The sequence below is a fragment of the Dipodomys spectabilis genome, unplaced genomic scaffold (genome assembly GCF_019054845.1).
Source record: "Dipodomys spectabilis isolate Male_0828 unplaced genomic scaffold, ASM1905484v1 ptg000140l, whole genome shotgun sequence".
Classification (NCBI taxonomy): domain Eukaryota; kingdom Metazoa; phylum Chordata; class Mammalia; order Rodentia; family Heteromyidae; genus Dipodomys; species Dipodomys spectabilis.
Genome location: NW_024870817.1, coordinates 27,125,631 through 27,149,299, shown reverse-complemented (window position 1 = coordinate 27,149,299; position 23,669 = coordinate 27,125,631). Strand labels below are relative to the sequence as shown.

The following is a 23,669-nucleotide window of genomic DNA, read 5'->3' as shown; positions in this document are numbered from 1 at the left end:
AGCTCAAGGCTAGCACTCTACTACTTGATCCACAGCGCCACTTCCGGCTTTTTTCTTTTTGCTTATGTGGTGCTGAGGAATCGAACCCACGGCCTCATGCATGCAAGGCAAGCACTCTACCACTGAGCCACCTTCCCAGCCCCGATTCTGCAACTTTCTTGGGCCCTGCCAAGTGTACTCAATCCTGAGTGCAGTCCTCAGTGTTTTCTGCTCTGCCGCTGCAGGACATAAGACCTTTCAGTAAACTTTTTTTTTTTTTTGGGTCCGGTAGTGGGGCCTGAACTCTGGGCCTGGGCGCTGTCCCTCAGCTCTTCAGCTCAAGGCTAGCGCTCTACCACTTGAGCCATAGTGCCACTTCCGGCTTTTTTCTTTTTGCTTATGTGGTGCTGAGGAATCGAACACAGGGCCTCAGGCATGCAAGGCAAGCGCTCTACCACTGAGCCACCTTCCCAGCCCCCTTTCAGTAAACTCTTGATAGAGGCCCTCTGACCTTCCTTCTTAGTTTTCCATTATTCTTCCATAACCTCAGCTTTGGGGCTGGGAAGGTGGATCCGTGGTAGAGTGCTTGCCTTGCATGCATGAGGCCCTGGGTTTGATTCCTCAGCACCACATAAGCAGAAAAAGCCAGAAGTGGTGCTATGACTCAAGTGGTAGAGCGCTAGCCTTGAGCTGAAGAGCTCAGGGACAACACACAGGCCTAGAGTTCAGGCCCCATGACCAACAACAAAACAAAACAAAATATAACCTCAGCTTTTTAATTTTCCTTCCATTGGTATCAGTGCCACTTAGTCACAGATGAGCCAATTCCACTGCTGTGACACCCACGCTTTCTTTTTCAAATTCTCAGTCACATTGGCTGGATATCATTCTCCACTACAATGTTCTCTCAAGTTACTATTAGTGAAAGTTTAACAGCATACTAACTTGTGCCAATGATTATCTGTACTCAATAAATAGGGATGGGGTAGAATCTGAAACCAGATAGAGAAATGCCAGTCACTTTTATTGCTATACTAAAACAACAGATTACACTCTATTACACTAAGTATTATAATATGCTAAAAATACAACATACATTTCACTTGAAATTTGCTAAATGATATACAAAGACAAAAAAATACCAAAAATAGAATTCTTATTACATCATGGTAAGGTTCTTCTCAAACTGCAGAATGAGTTTCCTGAGGTTAGAATCCTTGGCCCAGTTGGCTTTACTCCCCACAATGAGGCTCTGTAATTAAGACAAAAATTTTGTCATATTTTAAAAAATATCAACAATTTAAAATAATTATTTCACTAATCTTTTCTAATATATATTGACCTAGTATTTACTAGTAGGTAGCTCTGTAACAGAACACATACACATTTCACACACCTACCTTCACCCCCCACAAGGCTGGGGGATTGAGCCCAGGACCTTATGCATGAAGTGCTCTAGCACTGAGCCACATCCTCAGTCCAAAGAAATACTTTCTAGTATTAGTTGATGCTCGTGGGAAAGGAACTATAATCCAAAAAAGGAACTATAATCCAAAATCTTGGGAAATACTACATAATGACTTTCAATCACTATTTCCCTTGTAAACTAGATGGCCAACAGTTAATAATTTTCTAGCTAAGTGCTAGGGCTCATGCCTGTAATCCTAGCTACTCAGGAAGCTGAGATGAGACCTGAGGATTGAGGTTTTTGAATCCAGCCAGGGAAGAAAAGTCTTATCTCCAATTAAGCAGAAAAAATCCAGAAGTAGAAGTGTAGCTCAAGTGGCAGATCAGCAGCCTTGGGCAAAAAGCCAAGTCAGAGCTTGAGGCACTACAGTTCAAGCTCCAGTAGCAGAATATGCATGTATGAATATACACACAACACATACACAGACACAGAGACACATACACAGACACACGCACACACACAAATGACACAAAACAAAAACTTCCAAAGTCTGCCAAGTGTGAGTAAATATGGCTGAAGTAGTTCATTTGCATGTATGGAAAAAATGTAATCCTGGGAAGGGGTGTGAAGGGTAAACAAAGGAGGAGGCTGCAATGCTTGATAAGAAATGTACTCATTATCTTGCCCATGTAATTGTAACCCCTCTGTACAGTATGTTCACAATAAAAAAAAAAAAAAAAAGAAAAAAAAGTAATCTCTGGAAAAAAAATTTTTTTTGGCCCCACTCTTGGGTCTTGAATTCAAGGCCTGGGCATTGTCCCAGAGCTTTTGTGTTCTACCACGTGAGCCACTGCTCTACTTCTTTTTGTTGGCTAATTAGAGATAAGAATCGCGTGGACTTTTCTGCTAAGGCTGGCTTCTTTCTGTTCCCACAGGGTAAGAGAGCAAAGGGGCACAGAAGTGGAGGGAGAAAGGATAAAAAAAATGCAGCAGGGCTGGGAAGGTGGCTCAGTGGTAGAGCACTTGCCTCGCATGCCTGAGGCCCTGGGTTCGATTCCTCGGCACCACATAAGCAAAAAAGGAAAAAAAAAGCCGGAAGTGGTGCTGTGGCTCAAGTGGTAGAGTGCTAGCCTTGAGCTGAAGAGCTGAGGGACAGCGCCCAGGCCCAGAGTTCAGGCCCCAGAATCGGACCCCCCCCCAAAAAAATGCAGCAGTGGTATTTACTAGATACTATGTTGAAAATGAACTATACAACTTGTGGGTGAGTATAGGAGGGAAAAACTGGGAGAGCAAGGGAAGGGGTGACACTGTCTAAAAAGAAATGTATTCTTTACCTGTCTTACATAACTGTAACCCCTCTGTATATCCTCTTTACAATAAAAAAATAAATAAAAGCCAAGCACAAACGCAAGGCCAGCTGGTACTAAATCACTATTATTTTTTAAAATTTTTATTGTTATTATAAAAGTGATGTACAGGGTAGTTACACTTCGGGGTTTGAAGTCAAGGTATTATGGTTGCCAGGCTCTACTACTTGAACCACACACCTCTAGCCCTTGTTTTTTAAATTCTTTACCTCCCTTCTAAAGTTATATATTACCTGAAATACATTTTGAATAACAGTGGTAATCTCTATCTCTTTGGTTAAAGTTTGTTGCATAGTCATTATCTTCTCCAACTTCTCCATACTGTCCAAATCCTTTTGCTGTTTGTCATGTTCAGTCTGTATTTCTAAAAGCTTCTTTTCTGAAGCTTGTTTCAGTTCTGTTAGGGTAAAAATAAAACATTATATAGGAAATCTCTATAAACAAGCACCATGAAAAATAAAACAAGAGTATTTCTTTGCTAGCTTAGCAAAAATTTTAAGCTGGGCACCAGTGGCTCACACCAATAACCTGAGCTACTTAGGAGGCTGAGATCTGAGAATCAGGATTCCAAACTAGTCTGAGCAGGAAAATCTGTGAGATTTTTTTCCCCCTCCCTTTTGCTGGTTCTAGGGCTTGAACTTAGGGCCTGGGCACTCTTCCAGAGCTTTTGTGCTCAAGGCTCAATCATATCACTTGAGTCACAGTTCTACTTTCAGATTTTTGGTGGTTAACTGAAAATAAGAGTCTCAAGCCAGGTGCCGGTGGTTCATGCCTATAATCCTAGCTACTCAGGAGGCTGAGATCTGAGGATCACGGTTCAAAGCCAGCCTGTGTAGGAAAGTCCGTGAGACTCTTACCTCCAATAAACCGCTAGAAAACCAGAAGTCTCATACTTTTTATGTCGGTCGTGGGGCTTGAACTCAGTGACTTGACACTGTCCCTGAGCTTTTTCTCTCAAGGCTAGTGCTCTATCATATTTTTATTTATTTATTGCCAGTCCTGGGGCTTGAACTCAGGGCTTGGTCACTGTCCCTAAGCTTCTTTTGCTCAAGGCTAGCACTCTACCATGTGAGCCATAGTGCCACTTCTGACCTTTTCTGCTTATGTTATACTGAGGGGTTTGAGGGCTTTATGCATACTAGGCAAGCACTCTACCACTAAGCCACTGCTCTACCATTTTGAGCTACAGTGCCACTTCCAGTTTTCTGGTGGTTATTTGGAGATAAGAGTCTCATGGACTTTCTTGCCCAGTCTGGCTTTGAACCATGATCTTCAGATCTCAGCCTCCTGAAAAGCTAAGATTATAAGCTTAAGCCACTGTCAACCTGGCATCAGTGAGATTTTTTTTCCTGGTCCTGGAGCTTGTCCTTAGGGCCTAGGTACTGTCCTTGAGCCTCTCTGTGCTCAAGGCTAGTGCTCTACCACTTGAGCCACTGTGCCATTTCGGGCTTTTTTTGTTTATGTGGTACTGAGGAGTCAAACCCAGGACTTTATGCATGCTAGGTAAGTACTCTACTGCTTAGCCACATTCCCAGCCCAATGAGATTCTTATTTCCAACTAACCATCAAAATCCGGGAAGTGGAACTGTGTATTAAATATCACTAATCATTTTTCGTATTTCCAAAAATGTTCTGGGAATTAAACCACAACTTTGAATGTACAGATGGGCATGTCACAAGGGCTTGTTTCTGATATTAACATATTAACAGGATGGAATTCAGTAAAAAATAATGTAACCTCAAAAGAGATAGATAGCCTCAGAATAGATAGCGAAGGCTTGGTGTATACCTGTAATCCTAGCACTTAAGAAGTGGAGCAGGAGTATCTTCAGCTGGAGACCAGCCTGGGCTACATATAGAGACTCTTTGTCTTAGCTGGGTACCAGTGGCTCATGCCTATAATCCAGCTATTCAGGAGGCTGAGGATTGGCAGTTCAAAGCCAGTCTAGGCAAGAAAGACTCTTATCTCCAATTAACTACTGAAAATCGCTGGAAATAGAGCTGTGGCTCATGTAGTAGAGCACTTGTCTTGAGTAAAAATGCTCAGGGACAGCCCCAAGGCCCCAACATCAGCACCAAAAAGAAAAAAAAAAAAAGATTGTCTCAAAAACTAACACTAGGGGCTGGGAAGATGGCTCAGTGGTAGATTGCTTGCCTTGCATGCATGAGGCCCTGGGTTTGATTCCTCAGCAACACATAAACATAAAAAGATGGAAGTGGCACTATGGCTCAAGTGGTAGAGTATTAGCCTTGAGCTGAATAGCTGAGAGACAGTGCACAGGCCCAGAGTTCAGGCCCCATGACTGACAAAAACAAAAAACAAAAAACCCAAACCAGTAATCTGTGTAACTAATATAAGCTAATAGCTCAATGAATAGATGGATGACAACAACAAAAAAAACCCAAAAAGCAATTGCAACAAAACTATTTATACGATGTTTAAAAATAACAAATTAAGGGCTAGAAAGTTGGTTCAGTGGTAGAGTGCTTGTCTTACATGCATGAGACCCTGGGTTCGATTCCCTGAGCACCACATAAGCAGAAAAAAGCTAGAAGTGACGCTGTGTCTCAAGTGGTAGGGTGCTAGTCTTGAGCTGAAGAGCTGAGGGACAGTGCCCAGGTTCAGAGTTCAGCCCCTACGACTGACCCCCCCCCCCAAAAAAAAAAAGCCGGGCGCCAGTGGCTCATGCCTATAATCCTAACTACTCAGGAGGCTGAGATCTGAAGAACGCGGTTCAAAGCCAGCCCAGGCAGGAAAGTCTGTGACACTCTTATCTCCAATAAAGCACTAGAAAACCAGAAGTGGAGCTGTGGCTCAAATGGTAGAGCGCTTGCCTTAAGCTGAAGAGTGCAGGGACAGTGCCCAGGCCTAGAGTTCAAGCCCCACGACTGACAAAAAAAAAAAAACACAAATTAAGGCAAAGTGTGGTGGTACATGCCTAAAGTCCCAGCTAGTATAAAGGGAGAGATAAATGAAGTTAGAGGTCAGGCTGGACAAAGTTATGGAAACTCTAGCTCAAAGACAAGGAAAACAAGTAACAGCAGCAGCAACAACAAAAACAACAAGCACTAAGGGTATAGATCAAATGTTATAGCACCTGCCTAGCAAGCACAAGGCAACCTTCAAACCCCAGCATTGCTAAAACAACAAACTCCAGTATCCCTCACCCAAAAGGGGAAACAAAGGGACAAAAATAAACCAAAAAAAAAAAAAAGACTGTTGGCATAGGAAAAAAAAATTACGCATGATTTAAATTTTTTTTTAAAGAAAATTATGCCAGGGGGCTGGGAAGGTGGCTTAGTGGTAGAGCGCTTGCCTTGCAAGCCTGAGGTCCTGGGTTCAATTCCTCAGCACCATATAAGCAAAAAGAAAAAAGCCAGAAGTGGCGCTGTGGCTCAAGTGGTACAGCGCTAGCCTTGAGCTGAAGAGCTGAGGGACAGCGGCCCAGGCACAGAGTTCAGGCCCCACAACCAGACCCAAAAAAAAAAAAATATGCTGGGGTTGGGATGTAGGTCAGTGGCAAAGTGCTTGTTTAGCAAGTGTAACATCCTGGGTTCAATCCCAATAAAAAAAAAAAAAAAAAAAGAGGGCTGGGAAGGTAGCTTAGTGGTAGAGTTCTTGCCTAGCATGCATGAAGCCCTGGGTTCCATTCTTCAGTACCTCATACACAGAAAAAGCCAGAAGTGGCGCTGTGGCTCAAATGGTAAAGTGCTAGCCTTGAGCAAATAAAGCTTAGGAACAGTGCCCAGGCCCTGGGTTCAAGCCCCAGGAATGGCAAAAATAAAAATAAAATAAAATAAAAATGTTTTCAAAAGAATTATACAGGGCTGGGAAGGTGGCTCAGTGGTAGAGCGCTTGCCTTGCATGCCTGAGGCCCTGGGTTCGATTCCTCAGCACCACATAAGCAAAAAGAAAAAAGCCGGAAGTGGCGCTGTGGCTCAAGTGGTAGAGCGCTAGCCTTGCACTGAAGAGCTGAGGGACAGCGCCCAGGCCCAGAGTTCAGGCCCCATGACTGGACCCCCCCCCCCCAAAAAAAAAAAAGAAAAAGAATTACACATTAGGCAACAGTGGCTTAAACCTGTAATCCTAGATACACAGGAAGGTGAGATCTGAGGATGGAGGTTTGAAGCCAATCTTTGCAGAAAAGTCCTTAGGGGTTCCTCTCTAATCAACAAAAATGCTGGAAGCAAGGCTCAAGTGGTACAGTACTAGTTGAGAGTGAAAAAGCTCAGCAAGAGTGCAAGGCCCTGAGTTCAAGTCCTACTATGGGCAAAAAAAAAATGAACTATGTAACCTGAGAGTACGGATAGAAGAGGGAAAATGAAGAAGTAAAACTAACCAAGAAGCATTATATTAGTAACCTGACTTAGAGAACTATAATAACTTTGTACAACTACTTAATAATAACAATAAAAAAAAGTAAAAAAGAACTACACGCTAATGATTGGTTTGGTTACCTTTTTTTTTTTTTGCTGATCCTGGGGCTTGAACTTTGGGCCTGGGTACTGTCCCTGAGCTTCTCCTGGTCAAGGTGAGCACGCTAAGACTTGAGCAACAGTGCCACTCCTGGCTTTTTTGAGTAGTTTATTGGAGACAAGAGTCTCATGGAGTTTCCTTCTGGGGCTGGCTTCGAATCATGATCCTCAGGGCTCAGCCTCCCAAGTAACTAGGATTATAGGTGTGAGCCACTGGCATCCAGCACATTTCTTGATAAAATTAAAAATTAGCCGGGCGCCAGTGGCTCACGCCTGTAATCCTAGCTACTCAGGAGGCTGAGATCTGAGGATCATGGTTCAAAGCCAGCCCTGGCAGGAAACTCCATGAGACTCATCTCCAATAAACCACTAGAAAACTGGAAGTGGCCCTGTGGCTCAAGTGGTAGAGCGCTGTCCTTGAGCTGAAGAGTGAAGGGACAGTGCCCAAGCCCCATGACCGACCAAAAAAAAATTAAAAAATTTTGTTACGTATAGTTTTCTGTTTCTAAAATTTCTACAGAGAATGTGTATTACTTTTGATGGCTTTTTTTTTTTTTTTTGGGTCCCGTGGTGGGGCCTGAACTCTGGGCCTGGGCGCTGTCCCTCAGCTCTTCAGCTCAAGGCTAGCACTCTACCACTTGAGCCACAGTGCCACTTCTGACTTTTTTTTTCTGCTTATGTGGTTCTGAGGAATCGAACCCAGGGCCTCATGCATGCAAGGCAAGCACTCTACCACTTAGTACCTGTATTACTTTTGAAAATAACATTCTGATAGGTTCAGTCAAAAAGTCATCCCAGGGCTGGGAAGGTGGTTCTGTGGTAGAGTGCTTGCCTCCCAATGAGGCCCTGGGTTCAATTCCTCAGCACCGCATAAACAGAAAAAGCTGTTGGTGCTGTGGCTCAAGTGGTAGAGCGCTTGCTTTGAGCTAAAGAGCTGAGGGACGGCCCCCCAAGCCCAGAGTTCAAACCCCAAAACTGACCAAAAAACAAATAAAAAGTTGTCTCATCTCATGTAATGATGAAGAAACTGAATAAGCAGCTACCAACTGGTAATTTAGAAATTACATATATAGAGCTGGGTGCCTATTGCTCAACTGTAATTGCAGCTACTATGGAAACACACACACACGTATACTATTATTTCTGTTAGTTAAACCATATTCTGAAAAAAAAAATTACCCTCTTTAATCCAGAGCCAGTTGTGAGCAGATTGTAAACCTGAGCTCAGCCAATAAGAGCACAGGGGTAGGGGCAGAGGCTACATTGGGATAAATAAGGAGTAGCCCACCTGCTCTCTGTGCTTGCTTGCCAGGATTTTGGCAAATGATGCACCTTCTGTGAAGAAGTAATTTCTGTGCAGAAGTAAATTTTGCCTTACTGAGACTATTCTTTGTTTTTGTGTCTTCAGTTGTGACTCTGGTGTTTCTTGGAGAACATTTTTATAATAGCTACTCAGGAGGCTGAGATCTGAGGATCTCGTTTGGAAACCAGCCCTGGCAGGAAAGTAAGACTCTGTGACTCTTATTTTCAATTAACCAGCAAAAGATAAAAGTGGAGCTCAAGTGGTAGAGCACAAGCAATGGGGAAAAAAAAAATAAGGGAGAGCACCCAGGCCTTGAGTTCAAGCCCCAGTACCTGCAGATAAACAAAAAGATTATATATATACAAATGTAATCATAAATATATATGTGTGTACACACACATATATATATATATATATATATATATATATATATATATATATATGAGGTGAAAAGAAGGAAACATGGTTTGTGCAATACAGCTTTCTGTACCATTAAATTACTTCCCCAAACTTGGAATTAATTTGTGACTTGAAAGTTCTAAACAACATCTGAGCATGGGTAGCTTATGCCTATAATCAATCCTAGCTACTCAGGAGGCTAAAATCCCAGGATCATGGTTCAAAGCCAACTCAGGAAGGAAAGTCTGTGAGACTCTTATCTCCAATTAATCACACAAACAAAAAAGCCAAAAGTGAAGTTTTGGCTCAAGTGGTAGAGTGCTAGCCTTGAGTACAAAAGCCTCATGACTGTCACACACATATACAAAAGTTCTGAACAACAAAAATGAAAGCAAAATGTATTTTATCCTTTTTAAATTCACAAGTTTGAAATTTTAAAAATTAAATTTTCTTAATGGCTGAGGGAACTGGTGCTATCAATCTGGATGTAAATGTGTTCTACCAAAAGAATAAGGACTTTTTTTTCCCTTGTCGGTAGAGGGGACTTGAACTCAGGTTCTGGGGATATCCCTGAGCTTCTTTTGCTCAAGCTTAACTTAAGCCTCAGCTCCACTTCAGCTTTTTCTGTTTATGTGGTACTGAGGAATTGAACCTAGGTCTTCATGCATGATAGGCAAGCACTCGACCACTAAGCCACATTCCCAGCCCAAGGACTTTCTTGTACTATCAGTATATGCTAATAAAGCAAAAGGAATTATAAGGAAGAAATGTGTATTTACATACGTAATCTCTTCTTTCTAATTCCAATCAGTTTTGCCTCTAATTCCCAAGATTCCTGTTTTTAAAAGAAAAAGGTTAAAGCATGTTACTTAATATATCTACATTACTTAAATCACTGAATTCCATGGATTAGTTTTCTAAACCTCCCAATTTCCTTTCCACTATTTTCACAAAACAAAATGGAGATGACAATAACTTAAATGACAGGCAGATAATCTGAAACATTAAAAATAAGAGTTATGGAGCCGGGCACCGGTGGCTCATACCTGTAATCCTACTCAGAAGGCTGAGATCTGAGGATGGTGGTTCAAAGCCAAAGCCAGCCTGGGAAGGAAACTCTGTGAGACTCATATCTCCAATAAACCACTCAGAAAACCAAGTGGCACTGTGGCTCAAGCGGTAGAGTGTTTGCCTGGAGCTGAAGAGCTGAGGGACATTGCCCAAGCCCAGAGTTCAAGTCCCACGACTGATTACCCCCCCCCCCGCCCCCCCCCCCAAAAAAAAGAACTTAAGAAGAGTGATTTCCAGTCACACCCATCTCTGGAGGCAATCTTATTTAATCAAATGCAATACAGTTAGGAGTTCTGGCAATCATAAGAATGCATAAGTAGCCAATATGCAAGCTTACCTGTTGTGATTTCATTATTAATTTGCTTAGCTTTAATATGTGCTTCATGTCATCTGTGAACACACTAAAAAGGAAACAAAACTTCAGTTAAAAAAAAAATAAATCCGGGCTGCGAAGGTGGCTCAGTGGTAGAGTGCTTGTCTTGCATGCATGAGGCCCTGGGTTCCATTCCTCAGCACCATATTAGCAAAAAGAAAAAAGCCAGAAGTGGCGCTGTGGCTCAAGTGGTAGAGTGCTAGTCTATAGCTGGAGAGCTGAGGGACAGCGCCCAAGCCCAGAGTTCAGGCCCCACGACTGACAAGACAAAATAAATAAATAAATGAATGAATGAATAAATAAATCTGTCAGGCACTAGTTGCTCATACCTATAATCTTAGCTACTCAGAAGGCTAGAATCTGAGGATTGAGGTTTGAAGCTAGCCTGGGCAGGAAAGTCTGTGATACTCTTACCTCCAATTAACCACCAATAATCTAGAACTGTGGCTCAAAGTGGTAGAGTGCTGGTGCCTTTAGCTCAAAAGCTTAGGGACAGTACCCAAGTCCTGAGTTCAAAAGCCCCAGGACTGGCACAAAATAAAAATAAAAAAATATATAGGCTGGGAGCTGGTGAATTATGCCTGTAACCCTCAGGAGGCTGAGATTTGAGAACTGCTTATCAAAGTCAGCCTGGGCTTAGAAAAGTCTTACAGACTCTCCAATGAATCAGCAAAAGGCCAGAACTGGAGATATGTCTCAGGCAGTAGAGCACCAACCACGAGTGAAAAAGATGAGAGCATAAAATCCTGAGCTTAAGTCCCATTTCTGGCCTACATGCATGTACATATACATGTTACGAACTTGTTTATATTGAGTAGATAAATTCATGAGTTAGGCTGTATCAGACTATACGGAAAATCCCTAAAGGTTGGGGGTTTCTGACTGGCTAAGAGATATTTTAGCTCATATGAGGCTTTGGTATGTTTATACATCTAAGGTGCTAGAGTTCCAGAGGCTGGAGACATCCAAGCTATTGATGTCCCAATTAGAAAAAAAAAAAAAAAAGTTTTGCCAGGCACTGGTGGCTCACACATGGAATCCTAGCTACTCAGGAGGCTAAGATCTAAGGATTGTGGTATAAAGCCAGCCAGAAAAGTATGTGAGACTCTTTTTCTCTAATTAACCACCAGAAAATCAGAAGTGGCTCTGTGACTCAAAGTGGTAGAGTGCTAGCCTTGAGCAAAATGGTTCAGGGAAGCGCCCAGGTCCTGAGTTCAAGCCCCATGACCAAAAAAAATGTTGTCACAGTTGTAAACTTTAAATATGGGCAAGACAATGCCTGTACTATTTGACCTTTCTGTTGTCGGGGTATCTACATGAAGAATGAGTCCTGCATCCCACTCCTTCAGTTCAAGAAGGTCTTATGTTCCTTCTGTGGGGAAACTAGTCCAGAGAGCCCAAACTGAGATTCATAAGCTGAACCTTAGGATTTGTGAGCTGACAGTTCTATCATTGGGAGGATACACATCAGACTGAGCTAAGACCCACCCCCCCCCCCCCCCCCCCCCAGATAGAAGAAGTGGTAGAACCAAGATCTTTGGTACCAATGAGTTTATTTTATCTCAAGATTTTTAGAGCTTTGGCATGTCTGACTGCAGGTAAGGCCTGAGGCTAGATTCTTAGGAGTGAGTTATAGAAGATATTGACTCCCAGAGTTTTTAATCTTTCTTTTATATTTTTCTTTTCTTTTCTTTTTTTTGTCAGTCATGGGGCTTGAACTCTGGTCCTGGGCGCTGTCCCTCAGCTCTTCAGCTCAAGGCAAGCGCTCTACCACTTGAGCTACAACACCACTTCCGATTTTCTGGTGGTTTATTGGAGGTAAGTTTCACGGACTTTCTTGCTCAGGCTGGCTTTGAACCATGATCCTCAGATCTCAGCCTCCTGAGTAGCTAGGATTACAGGCGTGAGCCACCAGTGCCCAGCTCTTTTATATTTCTTATTTAGAACAAGCTCATTCCTACCAAAGGAAAAAAAACTGTTGCTCCTGGCATAAGCCATTAGCTATTAAAATTCAGTAGTACATGGTGAATTGGAGCCAAAACTGACATTGCCTACGGATTGCTATCCAACAAATACTGACAATGTAGAAAGCAAACCTATACAAAACAAAAAACAAAACGAAATGAAACAAAAACCTTAAAGTCAGTCAGGGTGCTGAGATCATACCTATCCTTGGTGTCCTCTTTCTCCAGGTTTTTTTTAAGTGCATTTGAAAGTTGCATCCTATGGGAAGAAAAAGGCTTGCATTATACATCACATGTTCATAGCATGGTAACTTTTTTTTTTGCCAATCCTGGGGCTTGAACTCAGGGCCTGGGCATGTCCCTGAGCTTCTCTGAGCTCAAGGCTAGCACTCTACCACTTGAACTGTAGTACCACTTCTGGCCTTTTCTGTTTATGTGGTACTGAGGAATGAACACAGGGCTTTATGCATGCCAGGCAAGCACTCTACCCGCTAAGCTACATTCCCAGCCCCATTAAGCTTTTTTTTTTTTTTCTAAATATGATAAATTAAAGACCTATTTCCCTTTTTTGGGGGGGTCCGGTCATGGTGCCTGAACTCTGGGCCTGGGCGCTGTCCCTCAGCTCTTCAGCTCAAGGCTAGCGCTCTACCACTTGAGCCACAGCACCACTTCCAGCTTTTTTCTTTTTTGCTTATGTGGTGCTGAGGAATCGAACCCAGGGCCTCAAGCATGCAAGGTAAGCGCTCTACCACTGAGCCACCTGCCTAGCCCGACCTATTTCCCTTAACATATTACAAAACCTAAGTAGTTTTTGTTGTTTCATTTCTTTCCTGGCTTTCTTTGGGCCAGAGTACTAATAAATAGCCAAGGCTGCCCTCAACATGTAATCCTTCTAGCTCCACCTCCCAAGTACTGGGAATATAGGAGTAGGGTTTTCTTTTCTCTTTTCTTTTCTGCCTGTCATGGAGCTTGACTTCTGGGTCTGGGCACTGTCCCTGAACTGCCACACACCACTTCTGGCTTCTGAGTAGTTTGCTGGAAATAAGAGTCTCAGGGAGGGGCTGGGAAGATGGCTCAGTGGTAGAGCACTTGCCTTGCATGCATGAGGCCCTGGGTTCAATCCCTCAGCACCACATAAGCAGGAAAATAAAAAGCCAGAAGTGGTGCTGTGGCTCAAGTGGTAGAGTGCTAGCCTTGAGCTGAAGAGCTGAGGGACAGTGCCCAGGCCCAGAGTTCAGGCCCACGACTGGACCCAAAAAAAAAAATATGTCTAAAAAGAGTCTCAGGGATTTTCCTGTGGGGACTGGATACAAACTCCTTCCCTCAGATCTCAGATTCTTGAGTAGCTAAGATTACAGGTGTTGAGCCACCAGAAGTAGGATTTTGTTGCTGTTGTTGCTTTTTATGTATCAAGGTTTGAACTCAGGGCCTTGTGCTTGTTTGGCTTTTTTGCTTGGCTAGTATTCTAACAATTGAGCTTTGTAGTCTTGTTTTGAAGTACTAGGAGGATTGAACTCAGGACCTGCCTCCTAGTTAGCTTTTTTGCTCAAGGCTGGCACCATTGAGCAACACCTCTTCCAGCTTTTAGCTAGTGAACAATAATCTCTAGAGACAATAATCTCTTCAATTGTCTAGCCTCAATTAGAGATAAGAGTCACTCTGCGGCTGGGATTGTTGCTTAGAGGTAGAGTGCTTGCCTAGCATGCATGAAGCCCTGGGTTCAATTCCTCACCCATACACAGAAAAAGCCAGAAGTGGTGCTGTGGCTCAAGTGGTATAGTGCTAGCCTTGCACACAGAGAGGCTCAGGGATAGTACCCAGGCCCTGAGTTTAAGCCCCAGGACTGACAAAACAAAGAAACAAACAAAAAACCCCACTCCCCACAAAAAAAAACCCCACAAAATAAACAATTACCTGCCCAAGGTAAGACATTTTATTTCAAAAGCAACTTTTGCTTCTTGAATTTCATTTTCCAGTTCTTCGATTTTACTATTAAAGAAGAATGAACAAAAGACTTCCATCAATGTCAGAAAAGTTATAACTAAAATAATAAATGTATATAGTAAGCATTCAAAAAATGAAACAAGTCTAATTGAATTCTAGAAGTTCTATGGGAAGGGTGTGGGAATTGAGGAGACTGATAATTTATTGTAATCATGGAAATGTAACAATGAAATCTCCCCTTCCAATTAATATAAGCTTAAAAAAGAAAGAATTCTACAGGGTCATCATTTTTTTTTCTTTTTTTTTGGGGGTCCGGTCATGGGGCCTGAACTCTGGGCCTGGGTGCTGTCCCTCAGCTCTTCAGCTCAAGGCTAGCTAGCACTCTACCACTTGAGCCACAGCGCCACTTCCGGCTTTTTTCATTTTGCTTATGTGGTGCTGAGGAATCGAACCCAGGGCCTCAGGCATGCAAGGCAAGCGCTCTACCACTGAGCCACCTTCCCAGCCCCTACAGGGTCATCATACTGGTATCTTTTTACAGATTTGTCAACTTAGGCTTCCTGAGTAACTTAGCTGAGTATCATAAGAAATATGTCTCACCTATCTACTTGTAAGTCTCCATTGCAAATCGACAACTTCCCAATACATGACATAGTATTTTAAAAATAAAGGAATATATAAAGTTAAAACAGATGGTTCAGCCTGGCACTGGTGGCTCATGCCTGTAATCCTAGCTACTCAGGAGGCTGAGATCTGAGGATCACGGTTCAAAGCCAGCCCAGGCAAGAAAAGTCCAGGAGACTCTAACCTCCAATTAACCACCAGAAAGTAGCACTGTGGCTCAAGTTGTAGAGCACTAGCCTTGAACCAAAGAGCTTAGAGACAGCACTCAGGCCCAGAGTTCAAGCCCCATAACAGACAAAAACCAAAGAAGACAAAGGGGACATGTTTTCTTTCACACTTGGAAGCTAAATCTAAAATACAAACGTGCGTGATAACATATGCAGAGTTCAATGCATTTATACACAAACTAAGAGAGGAAGTGTCCAAAGATGTAATTCCTCTGAATAGCTGATTTACTTCTTATCAAAATAAATACCCAAATGGAGGGACAAAGGGTGAACAAATGTAGCAGTGGTATTTACTAGACACTATGTTGAAAATGAACTATACCACTTGTAGGTAGAAATAGGAGAGAAAAGAAGGGCTGGGAAGGTGACTTAGTGGTGGAGTGCTTGCCTTGCATGCATGAGGCCCTGAGTTCGATTCCTCAGCACCACATAAGCAGAAAAAAGCTGGAAGTGGCGCTGTGGCTCAAGTGGTAGAGCACTAGCCTTGAGCTGAAGAGCTGAGGGACAGCACCCACCCCACGACCACCACCAACAACAAAAAAAGAGCAGAAGAAGAGAGCAAAGGAAGGGGTGACATTGTAAAAACGAAATGTATTCACTACCTGACTTGTCAACCCCCACCCCCTGTACATCACTTTTAATAAAACAATAAATGAGTGTCAGGAAGTAGAAACATGTTTTGGTGGGGAAGGACAAAGAGAGAGGGCACAGAAAGGGAGGGAGGAAGTATGAACAAATGAAGTCATTATATTCAATGTACATTATACAAAAAATGAACTATGTAACTTGAGGGTAGGGATGAGAGGGGTAAAATGGGGGAGAATGAACTAAGATGTGACTGATTAAAATGCATTGTGAAGCTGTGCTCCACTGGCTCACATCTGTAATCCTAGCTACTCAAGAGGCTGAGATCTGAAGACTGAAGTTCAAAGCCAACCTGGGCAAGGAAGGCCATGAGACATTTATCCCCAATTAATTACCTAAAAGACTCAAGTGGAGCTGGGACTAAAGTGGTAGAGCACTAGCCTTGAGTTCAGGCCCCATAATCTGTACAATTACTTAATAATAAAAATGTTAAAAAAGGGGGCTGGGAAGATGGCTCAGTGGTAGAGCGCTTGCCTTGCATGCCTGAGGCCCTGTGTTCGATTCCTCAGCACCACATAAGCAAAAAGAAAAAAGCCGGAAGTGGCGTTGTGGCTCAAGTGGTAGAGCGCTAGCCTTGAGCTGAAGAGCTGAGGGACAGCACCCAAGCCCAGAGTTCAGGCCCCATGACCGGACCCCCCCCCCAAAAAAAAAGGTAAAAAAAGTAGATGGTTTATAACTATGAAAATAAGGAAACCTGTTGAAATTGTTTTGAGAAGGGTAAAGGCAGAGGTGTGAAATTGGCTGGAATATATTGAATATGCATGTAAATGTAACAATGAAACACCCCTATAATTAATGTAACCTAACTAAAATGCTAAAAATAAGTAACAGAGAGAGTATGCTAACACTGTATGATTAAACCTTAGTAGGAATAATATATAAATTTTATGACAAACCGTTCTATTTCCTTTTCTTGTATGACTTGTTCCGGAGTTTTTTCTTCATCTACAAGTAAACAATTTTTTGAAATAACATTTTAGATCAGTACTGTCTAATACAAATATGTCAGCCACAAATGCAAAGATATAATTTTAAATGTCGACTTCCACATTACAAAAATACAAAAGCAAGTGAAATTAATCTACTTACTTAGCACCTATCCTGGAGCTTGAGCTCAAGAGCCTTGCCTTGGTCCTGCCCCTAAGCTTCTTTTGCTCAAGGCCATCACTACCATTTGAGACACAGCTCCACTTCTAGCTTATTTTTTTGTAGTTTAGTAGAGATAAGAACCTCACAGACTTCTGCCAGGACTGGCTTTGAATCCTGATCCTCAAGTCTCTGCCTCCTGAACAGCTAGATTACAGGTGTGAGCCACTGGTGCTCAATTGTAATTTTAGATAATATATCAGTATCCCTCCCCCCCCCTTTTTTTCCCCCCGATACGAGGACTTAAACTCAGGTCCTTGCACTCCCAATTGGCTTATTTACTCATGCCTGAGCTCTACAACATGACACATCCCTGAACCATAATAATTGCTTTCTTTGGTCTGGGTTAAATATGCCCCTCTTTTAGATGTAGAAATTCTTTTTTTTTTTTTTTGGGTCCGGTCGTGGGGCCTGAACTTGGCCTGGGCGCTGTCCCTCAGCTCTTCAGCTCAAGGCAAGCGTTCTACCACTTGAGCCACAGCACCACTTCCGGCTTTTTTCTTTTTGCTTATGTGGTGCTGAGGAATCAAACCCAGGGCCTCATGCATGCAAGGCAAGCTCTCTACCACTGAGCCACCTTCCCAGCCCTAGATGTAGAAATTCTTAACCAATCCAATTTTTGTTGTTGTTTTGGTGCCATTTCTGGGGATTGAATTTACGGCCTGTGAGTTGTCCCTGAACTTTTATGCTCATGGCTAGCACTCTACCACTTTGAACTATAACTCCATTCCATTTTGAGCTTTTTAGTGGTTAATTGGAGATACCAATCTCAGAGTTTGGTACTAGTGGCTCACATCTGTAATCTTAGCTACTCAGGAGACTGAGATCTGAGGATGATGATTCAAAGCCAGTCCAGGCAGGAAAATCCTTAAGACTCTGCAATAAACTATTCAGAAAAAGCAAAAGTGGTCCTGTAACTCAAGTGGTAGAGCACTAGCCTTGAACATAAGGAGGCTCAGGGACAGTGTCCAGGCCCTGAGTTCAAGCCTCAGAACCAGAAAAGAAAAAAAAAAAAACTCACAGATTTTCCTGCCCCCACTGGCTTTAAACTGTGATTCTCAGATCTCACCCTCCTGAGTAGTTAGGATTACAGGCATAAGCCACTGGCCCCTGGCTCTAATCCAATTTTTCAGATATGGTAATACCTTAAAAAAAACAAGCTGGGCATGGGTAGCTCATGTCTGCAATCCTAGCTACTCAGGAGGCTGATATCTGAGGATCACAGTTCAAAGCCCAGGCAGGAAAGTCCATGAGACTCTGACCTCCAATTAACCACCAGAAAAATGGGAAGTGGTGCTGTGGTAAAGAACTCCCCTTGAACTGAAGGACTCAAGGACAGTACCCAGGCCCAGAGTTCAAGCCTCATGACCATCCCCCCACCCCTGCAAAAAAAAAAAACAAACCCAAAACAAAAAACAATCCAACAACTATTATGCTGGGAGCAGGGCTCAGGTACAGTGTTTGGTAGAAAGTGGAAGGCTCAAGTTTGGGATAATGGCAGAGTAACAACAGGGAAATACCCTAGCTGTCTGACCAAACTGAGACTTAGGGTCCCAGAATGCAGTTCACCTCGAGAGTCATATCAATCAAACTATAGTGCAAAACTCTAAGACCAAATGTCAGTAAAACTTATGTGTGTGTGTACACGTGTGTGCATTGATATCTGGTTATTTGCTTATTTTGCTATATTTAGTTGTACAAAAATTGTTTACAATTTTTTTGTTGTTGCTGGTCCTGTGGCCTTAACTCTGGGCCTGGGCACTGTCCCTCAGCTCTTCAGCTCAAGGCTAGTGCTCCACCACTTGTGCCACAGCGCCATTTCCAGCTTTTTCTGCTTATGTGGTGCTAAGGAATCGAACTCAGGGCCTCATGCATGCAAGGCCAGCACTCTACCACTGAGCCACCTTCCTAGCCCCTGTTTACAATTTTTTGTAAAATTGATATTTTCTCTAGAATACTGTTCATCATTAAATTTGCAAAATCTCATTTAAAAATTAAACTACTTACTTGCATCAAGCATGGACTTATACTCTAAAAGTTGTTGTTTTGTCTGTGCTCTCAGCCTGAAAACAGATAAAAGAGAACAGAAAGCTATAGGTTTATGGGCAGGTTTTACTATTTAATTGCTGTTTTCTTTTGTGATTTTTCTTCCCTAAAATAAAATGCTTTTGACCCTAGCCTTTCAACACTTACAAAGCAGTCAAAATGGTTTGGGAATAGAATCAGGATGTGGCCACAGCTATGGTGTAGTGGGAAGACTGTGTGGCAATGGTGGAAGCCCTTGAATAACTGTGCTTTCAATATGTTGTCCTATTACATCCCCAGAGCCACCTGACAGCTTTAGATATGTATAGCCTGAGGATGTGAGAGGTTTGGGGATTTACACCATATGGAATACCAAACATCAATCTGTGTTTGGTAAGTTCATATGATTAAAAACAAAAACATAGGGGCTGGGAAGGTGGCTAGAGTGGTAGAGCGCTTGCCTTGCATGCTCTAGGCCCTGGGTTCGATTCCTCAGCACCACATAAGCAAAAAGAAAAAAGCCGGAAGTGGCGCTGTGGCTCAAGTGGTAGAGCGCTAGCCTTGAGCTGAAGAGCTGAGGGTCAGCGCCCAGGCCCAGAGTTCAGGCCCCACGACGGGACAAAAAAAAAATAAAAAATAAATATGTTACTGAGGAATTGAACCCGGGACTTCATGCATGCTAGGCAAGCACTCTATCACTGAGCCACGTTCCCAGCTCAAGAAATGTATTCTTCACCTGACTTATATAACTGTAAATTCTCTGTACATCTCCTTTATAATAACAATACAAATTAAAAGCAAAAAAGAAGACTTAAAACAACCACCCACCATTTCCCTAACAGCTGCTGAGTGGTAGACCCTAACAAACGTAAGTCTTCCTGGTAAAACCCAAGAAGTGACGCTTCGGGATTGCACCCTCAACACAGGCAGGGTGCCGGGCGCCGGTGGCTCACGCCTGTCGTCTTAGCTACTCAGGAGGCTGAGATCTGAGGATCGCGGTTCAAAGCCAGCCAGAGCAGCACAGTCCAGGAGACTCCCATCCCCAATAAACCACCCAGAAAGCCGGAAGTGGCGCTGTGGCTCCAGCCGTAGAGCGCTCGCCTTGAGCTGAAGAGCGGAGGGTCAGCGCCCGGGCCCGGAGTTCAAGCCCGGTGGCCAGGCAGGGCCCCTGCTCCCGGCAGCACGGCCACCGCGGGCACGGGGCCCGCGGGCCGGCACCGCGCTCACTACCCACACCGGCGGCTCACCTAACCCCCGGGCGGCTCGGCCACAGGCCACGCGGTTACCCATGAAGCGACCGAGGCTGACCTTGAACCCGGGGCCGGAGGGAATAGGCAGGAGCCATTGTCCCGCGGGCCGCTGGGTCAGGGTCGCGGCGGCGGAGGGGCCGACCTGAGCAGCAGGGAAATGCGGTTCTCGCCGCCGGCTTCCTGGGGACCGGGGAGCTGGGTCGACACGCTGGTCCCGCTCGCCTCCCCGAGGTCCGCGGGCTTGGCGGCGGCCACGGCCGGCTCCTCGAGCGGCTGCTGCTCCATCGCCGGCCGGCGGGAACAGACGACCGCACGCGAAGACAGTCTCTGAAGACCGGAGGAGCCGTTACCCCGCCGGCGGCTATAACGGCCCAAAACACCCGTTGGCCACGCCCCTCCCCGCCCCTTCCTGCTGAGGCCACACCCCTTCCGCGCTCCTGCGTCCTCTCCAGCCCCTCCCCCTGCCTCCGGTTGCCATAGTAACGGCTCTGCCTCCTTTCCTGCTCAAGGTGGAAAGCCTCGTTTTGCACTTCCAGTGAAAAAAGTTCAGAGAGCTAAGGTGTTGCTCAGGGGCAGAGCATCTGCTTCACATGGCCAGCGTCCCTGGCTGGATCCCCAGACCCTGCGCACGCTTAAAGAACTTCAGTGTAACTCCAGCTGTATCCCGGGACACAGTTTGCAAGAAGACAAATGACTGGCCTGAACCGCCATTCGGCCTCGGTGCTTGGCCCTGGGAGCACGGGGCGGCGGTTACTGACCCACCTGGGTACTCCGTGGCCACGAAAGGTGGGTATGCCCGACGAAGTGCAAAGGACACACATTGCAGTGTTGTGTACAAGACTTGTATTCATGCAGTGTGGGGGAATCGAACCCAGGGACTCGGGCGTGCCACTGAACTGCACCCCCAATCACTTGGATATTTTTGTTTGGAACCCACGAGGGCAGTACTCCTCTTTTAGTGGAGAAACCAGTGTGTCAGATTTAGGGGCTCCTCGAGGTTTACAGTTGCCTTTGAGGCAACCTTGAATCCCACCTCCGCTTCCTTTGAATTCCTTGCTTTGGTACTTGGCACAGCTCTACTCTGAATCGGTGTTCCCTAGTGTCTGCTTTGTGACTCTGCAGGTTATAATTGAAACTTGAAGTAGGATTTGGGGGTAGAGCTGGACATAACAATGCCAGATTTTGGTTTTTCTCATTGCAGGCAGACATAGTAAGGGAAACAGCCCTTGCCCTCGCAGCTTGGAACTGAACAAGGTAGCTGAAAATTCCTTTCCTCCAGTTACATAGGCAGTTTGTATCAAAGCAATATAGATCCTATTAAAAAGTTAAAATTTGTCTGGAGCTGGTGGCTCACATCTGCTACTCAGGAGGCTGAAGTCTGAGAATTGCGGTTCAAAGCCAGCCCAGTAAGGAAAATCTGTGAGACTCTTAACTACCAAAGAGCCATAAATGGTACTGTGGATCAAAGGGGTAGAGGGTTAGCCTTGGGCACAAAAGCTAAAGGACAGCACCTAGGCCCTGAGATCAAGCCCAGGATTAGCATCCCCAGGACTAGCGTGCGTGTGCACACACGTCTCACACACACACACACACGTAAAAATCCAAAAAGAATGGATAAAATGTTAAGTTCACCACATGGAACTTTTTTTTTTCTCAATCCCCATTAGTTTCATTTTTATAAATAAGAAATCCTATTAGTAGAGCCACTAAAGCTCCAGACAGGTCTTCAAAAGGGAGGTCTCAGCCAAGGATCCTACTCCACGCAATCTGAGGGTTTCGGTTCAAAGACAGCCTGGGCAAGAAAGTCTGTGAGACTCTTATCTCCAATTAACCACCAGAAAACTAAAAGTGGTGCTATGGCTCAAGTGGTAGAGCACTAGTCTTGATCTGAAGAGCTGTGGGACAGCGCCCAGGCCCAGAGTTCAAGACCCACCACCAACAAAAACAAAACAAAAGCACGAGGCCCTAAGTTCAAGGCCCAGTTCCACCAAAAAAAATTTTTTTTGACATATAGACTATGTATCACTTCATGTGTACCTTAAATGTTTAGGTTATCTATAATGTCTAACATGTTTTCTAAGTAGCTGTTATAGTATCTTGTTTAGCGAATACTGACAAAAAGCATATGTACTCAGTTCCTAAGTACTGCTCTTTTATATTTTCAGTCAAAAGTTAAGTTGGTTGCATCCATGAATGTTGAATCTAGGGATGGGGAACTAGTGGATACAAAGGGCAAATTTAATTTGCATTTGGAAAATAAGCATTGTAGTTGGGAATGGTAGTGCATTCCTGAAATTCTAGCTATTCAAGAGACAGAGGCAAGCCAGAACTGGTGGCTCATGCCTGTAATCCTATGTACTTAGGAGGCTGAGATCTGAGGGTTGTGGTTCAAAGCCAGCATGGACAGGAAAAGTCATGCCAGACTCTTAACTCCAATTAACCACCAGAAAACTGAAAGTGGCACTGTGCATCAAAGTGGTAAAACTCGGGGACAGTGCCTAGGTCCTGAGTTCAAGCCCCATTATGGAAAGCAGAGACAGATCAGCCCAGGGAAAAGTCAGACTCTATTTCAAAAACAGAATTCAAATGTAAGGGCTGGGGTGTGATTCAAGTAGCAGAGAACTTGATTTACCTAGAAAAAAATGCAAACAATTGCTGGGCATTGGTGGCTCACACCTGTAATACTAGCTATACAGAAGCCTGAGATCTGAGGATTGTAGTTCAAAGCCAGCCTGGGCAGGAAAGTCCTTTTTTTTGGTCTTGGGGCTTGAACTCAGGACCTGGGCACTGTCCGCTGTCCCTCATCTCTTTAGCTAAAGGCTAGTGCTCTACCAACCAACCATTTGAGCCACAGCTCCACTTCTGTTTTTTTGGTGGTTTATTGGAGATAAGAGTTTCACGGCTGGGAATGTGGCTTAGTGGTAGGTGCTTGCCTAGTATGCATGAAGCCCTGGGTTCCATTCCTCAGTACTACACAGAAAAAGCCAGAAGTGGTGCTGTGGCTCAAGTGGTAGAGTGCTAGCCTTGAGCAAAAGAAGCTCAAGGACAGTGCCCAGGCCCTGAGTTTAAGCCCCAGGACTGGCAAAAGAAAAAAGGAAAAAAAAAGGAGTTTCACGGACTTTCCTGCCAGGATGCAATCCTCAGATCTCAGGCTCCTAAGTAGCTAGGATTACAGGTGTGAGCCATCAGCACTGGCTTCCAAGAGACTATTAACCTCAAACCACCAGAAAATCCACCCCCAGGCTGAGTTCTAGGCCCAGGAATGACCAAAAAAAAAAAAAAAAAAGCAACCACCATAAAGACAAAAGTGGGAAATAATTCTATTCACATTTGACAGAAAGCATAATTCTATTCACATTTGACAGAAAGCATAAATCTGCCCATCAGTGCAAGTTTGTGAGGCAGTATAATGAACCCTAATGTATTCATGCAATGAGTCTGGTCAGAAAAAATATTTCTAGGTGAAGT

General features: G+C 44.0%; 1 protein-coding gene across 2 annotated transcripts in view; it reads right to left on the bottom strand.

Annotated features, from left to right (window-relative positions):
- Positions 1-982: 982 nt before the first annotated feature.
- Positions 983-23,669, bottom strand: part of Cenph (centromere protein H) — a 35,267-nt gene continuing 12,580 nt past the window's right edge. Inside the window, exons 3-11 of one of the 2 annotated variants that reach the window (XM_042690956.1) lie at positions 20,344-20,496; positions 18,934-18,989; positions 16,677-16,725; positions 14,255-14,329; positions 12,543-12,599; positions 10,341-10,404; positions 9,716-9,767; positions 2,988-3,151; positions 983-1,231 (exon numbers count right to left, since the gene is read on the bottom strand). In XM_042690956.1, the coding sequence (XP_042546890.1) occupies positions 1,139-1,231; positions 2,988-3,151; positions 9,716-9,767; positions 10,341-10,404; positions 12,543-12,599; positions 14,255-14,329; positions 16,677-16,725; positions 18,934-18,989; positions 20,344-20,486 (753 nt within the window). In that variant the 5' untranslated portion in view covers positions 20,487-20,496 and the 3' untranslated portion in view covers positions 983-1,138. Of the gene's footprint in view, positions 1,232-2,987; positions 3,152-9,715; positions 9,768-10,340; positions 10,405-12,542; positions 12,600-14,254; positions 14,330-16,676; positions 16,726-18,933; positions 18,990-20,343; positions 20,580-23,669 lie in introns of those variants that run through there. The other variant, XM_042690955.1, reaches the window with a different exon arrangement.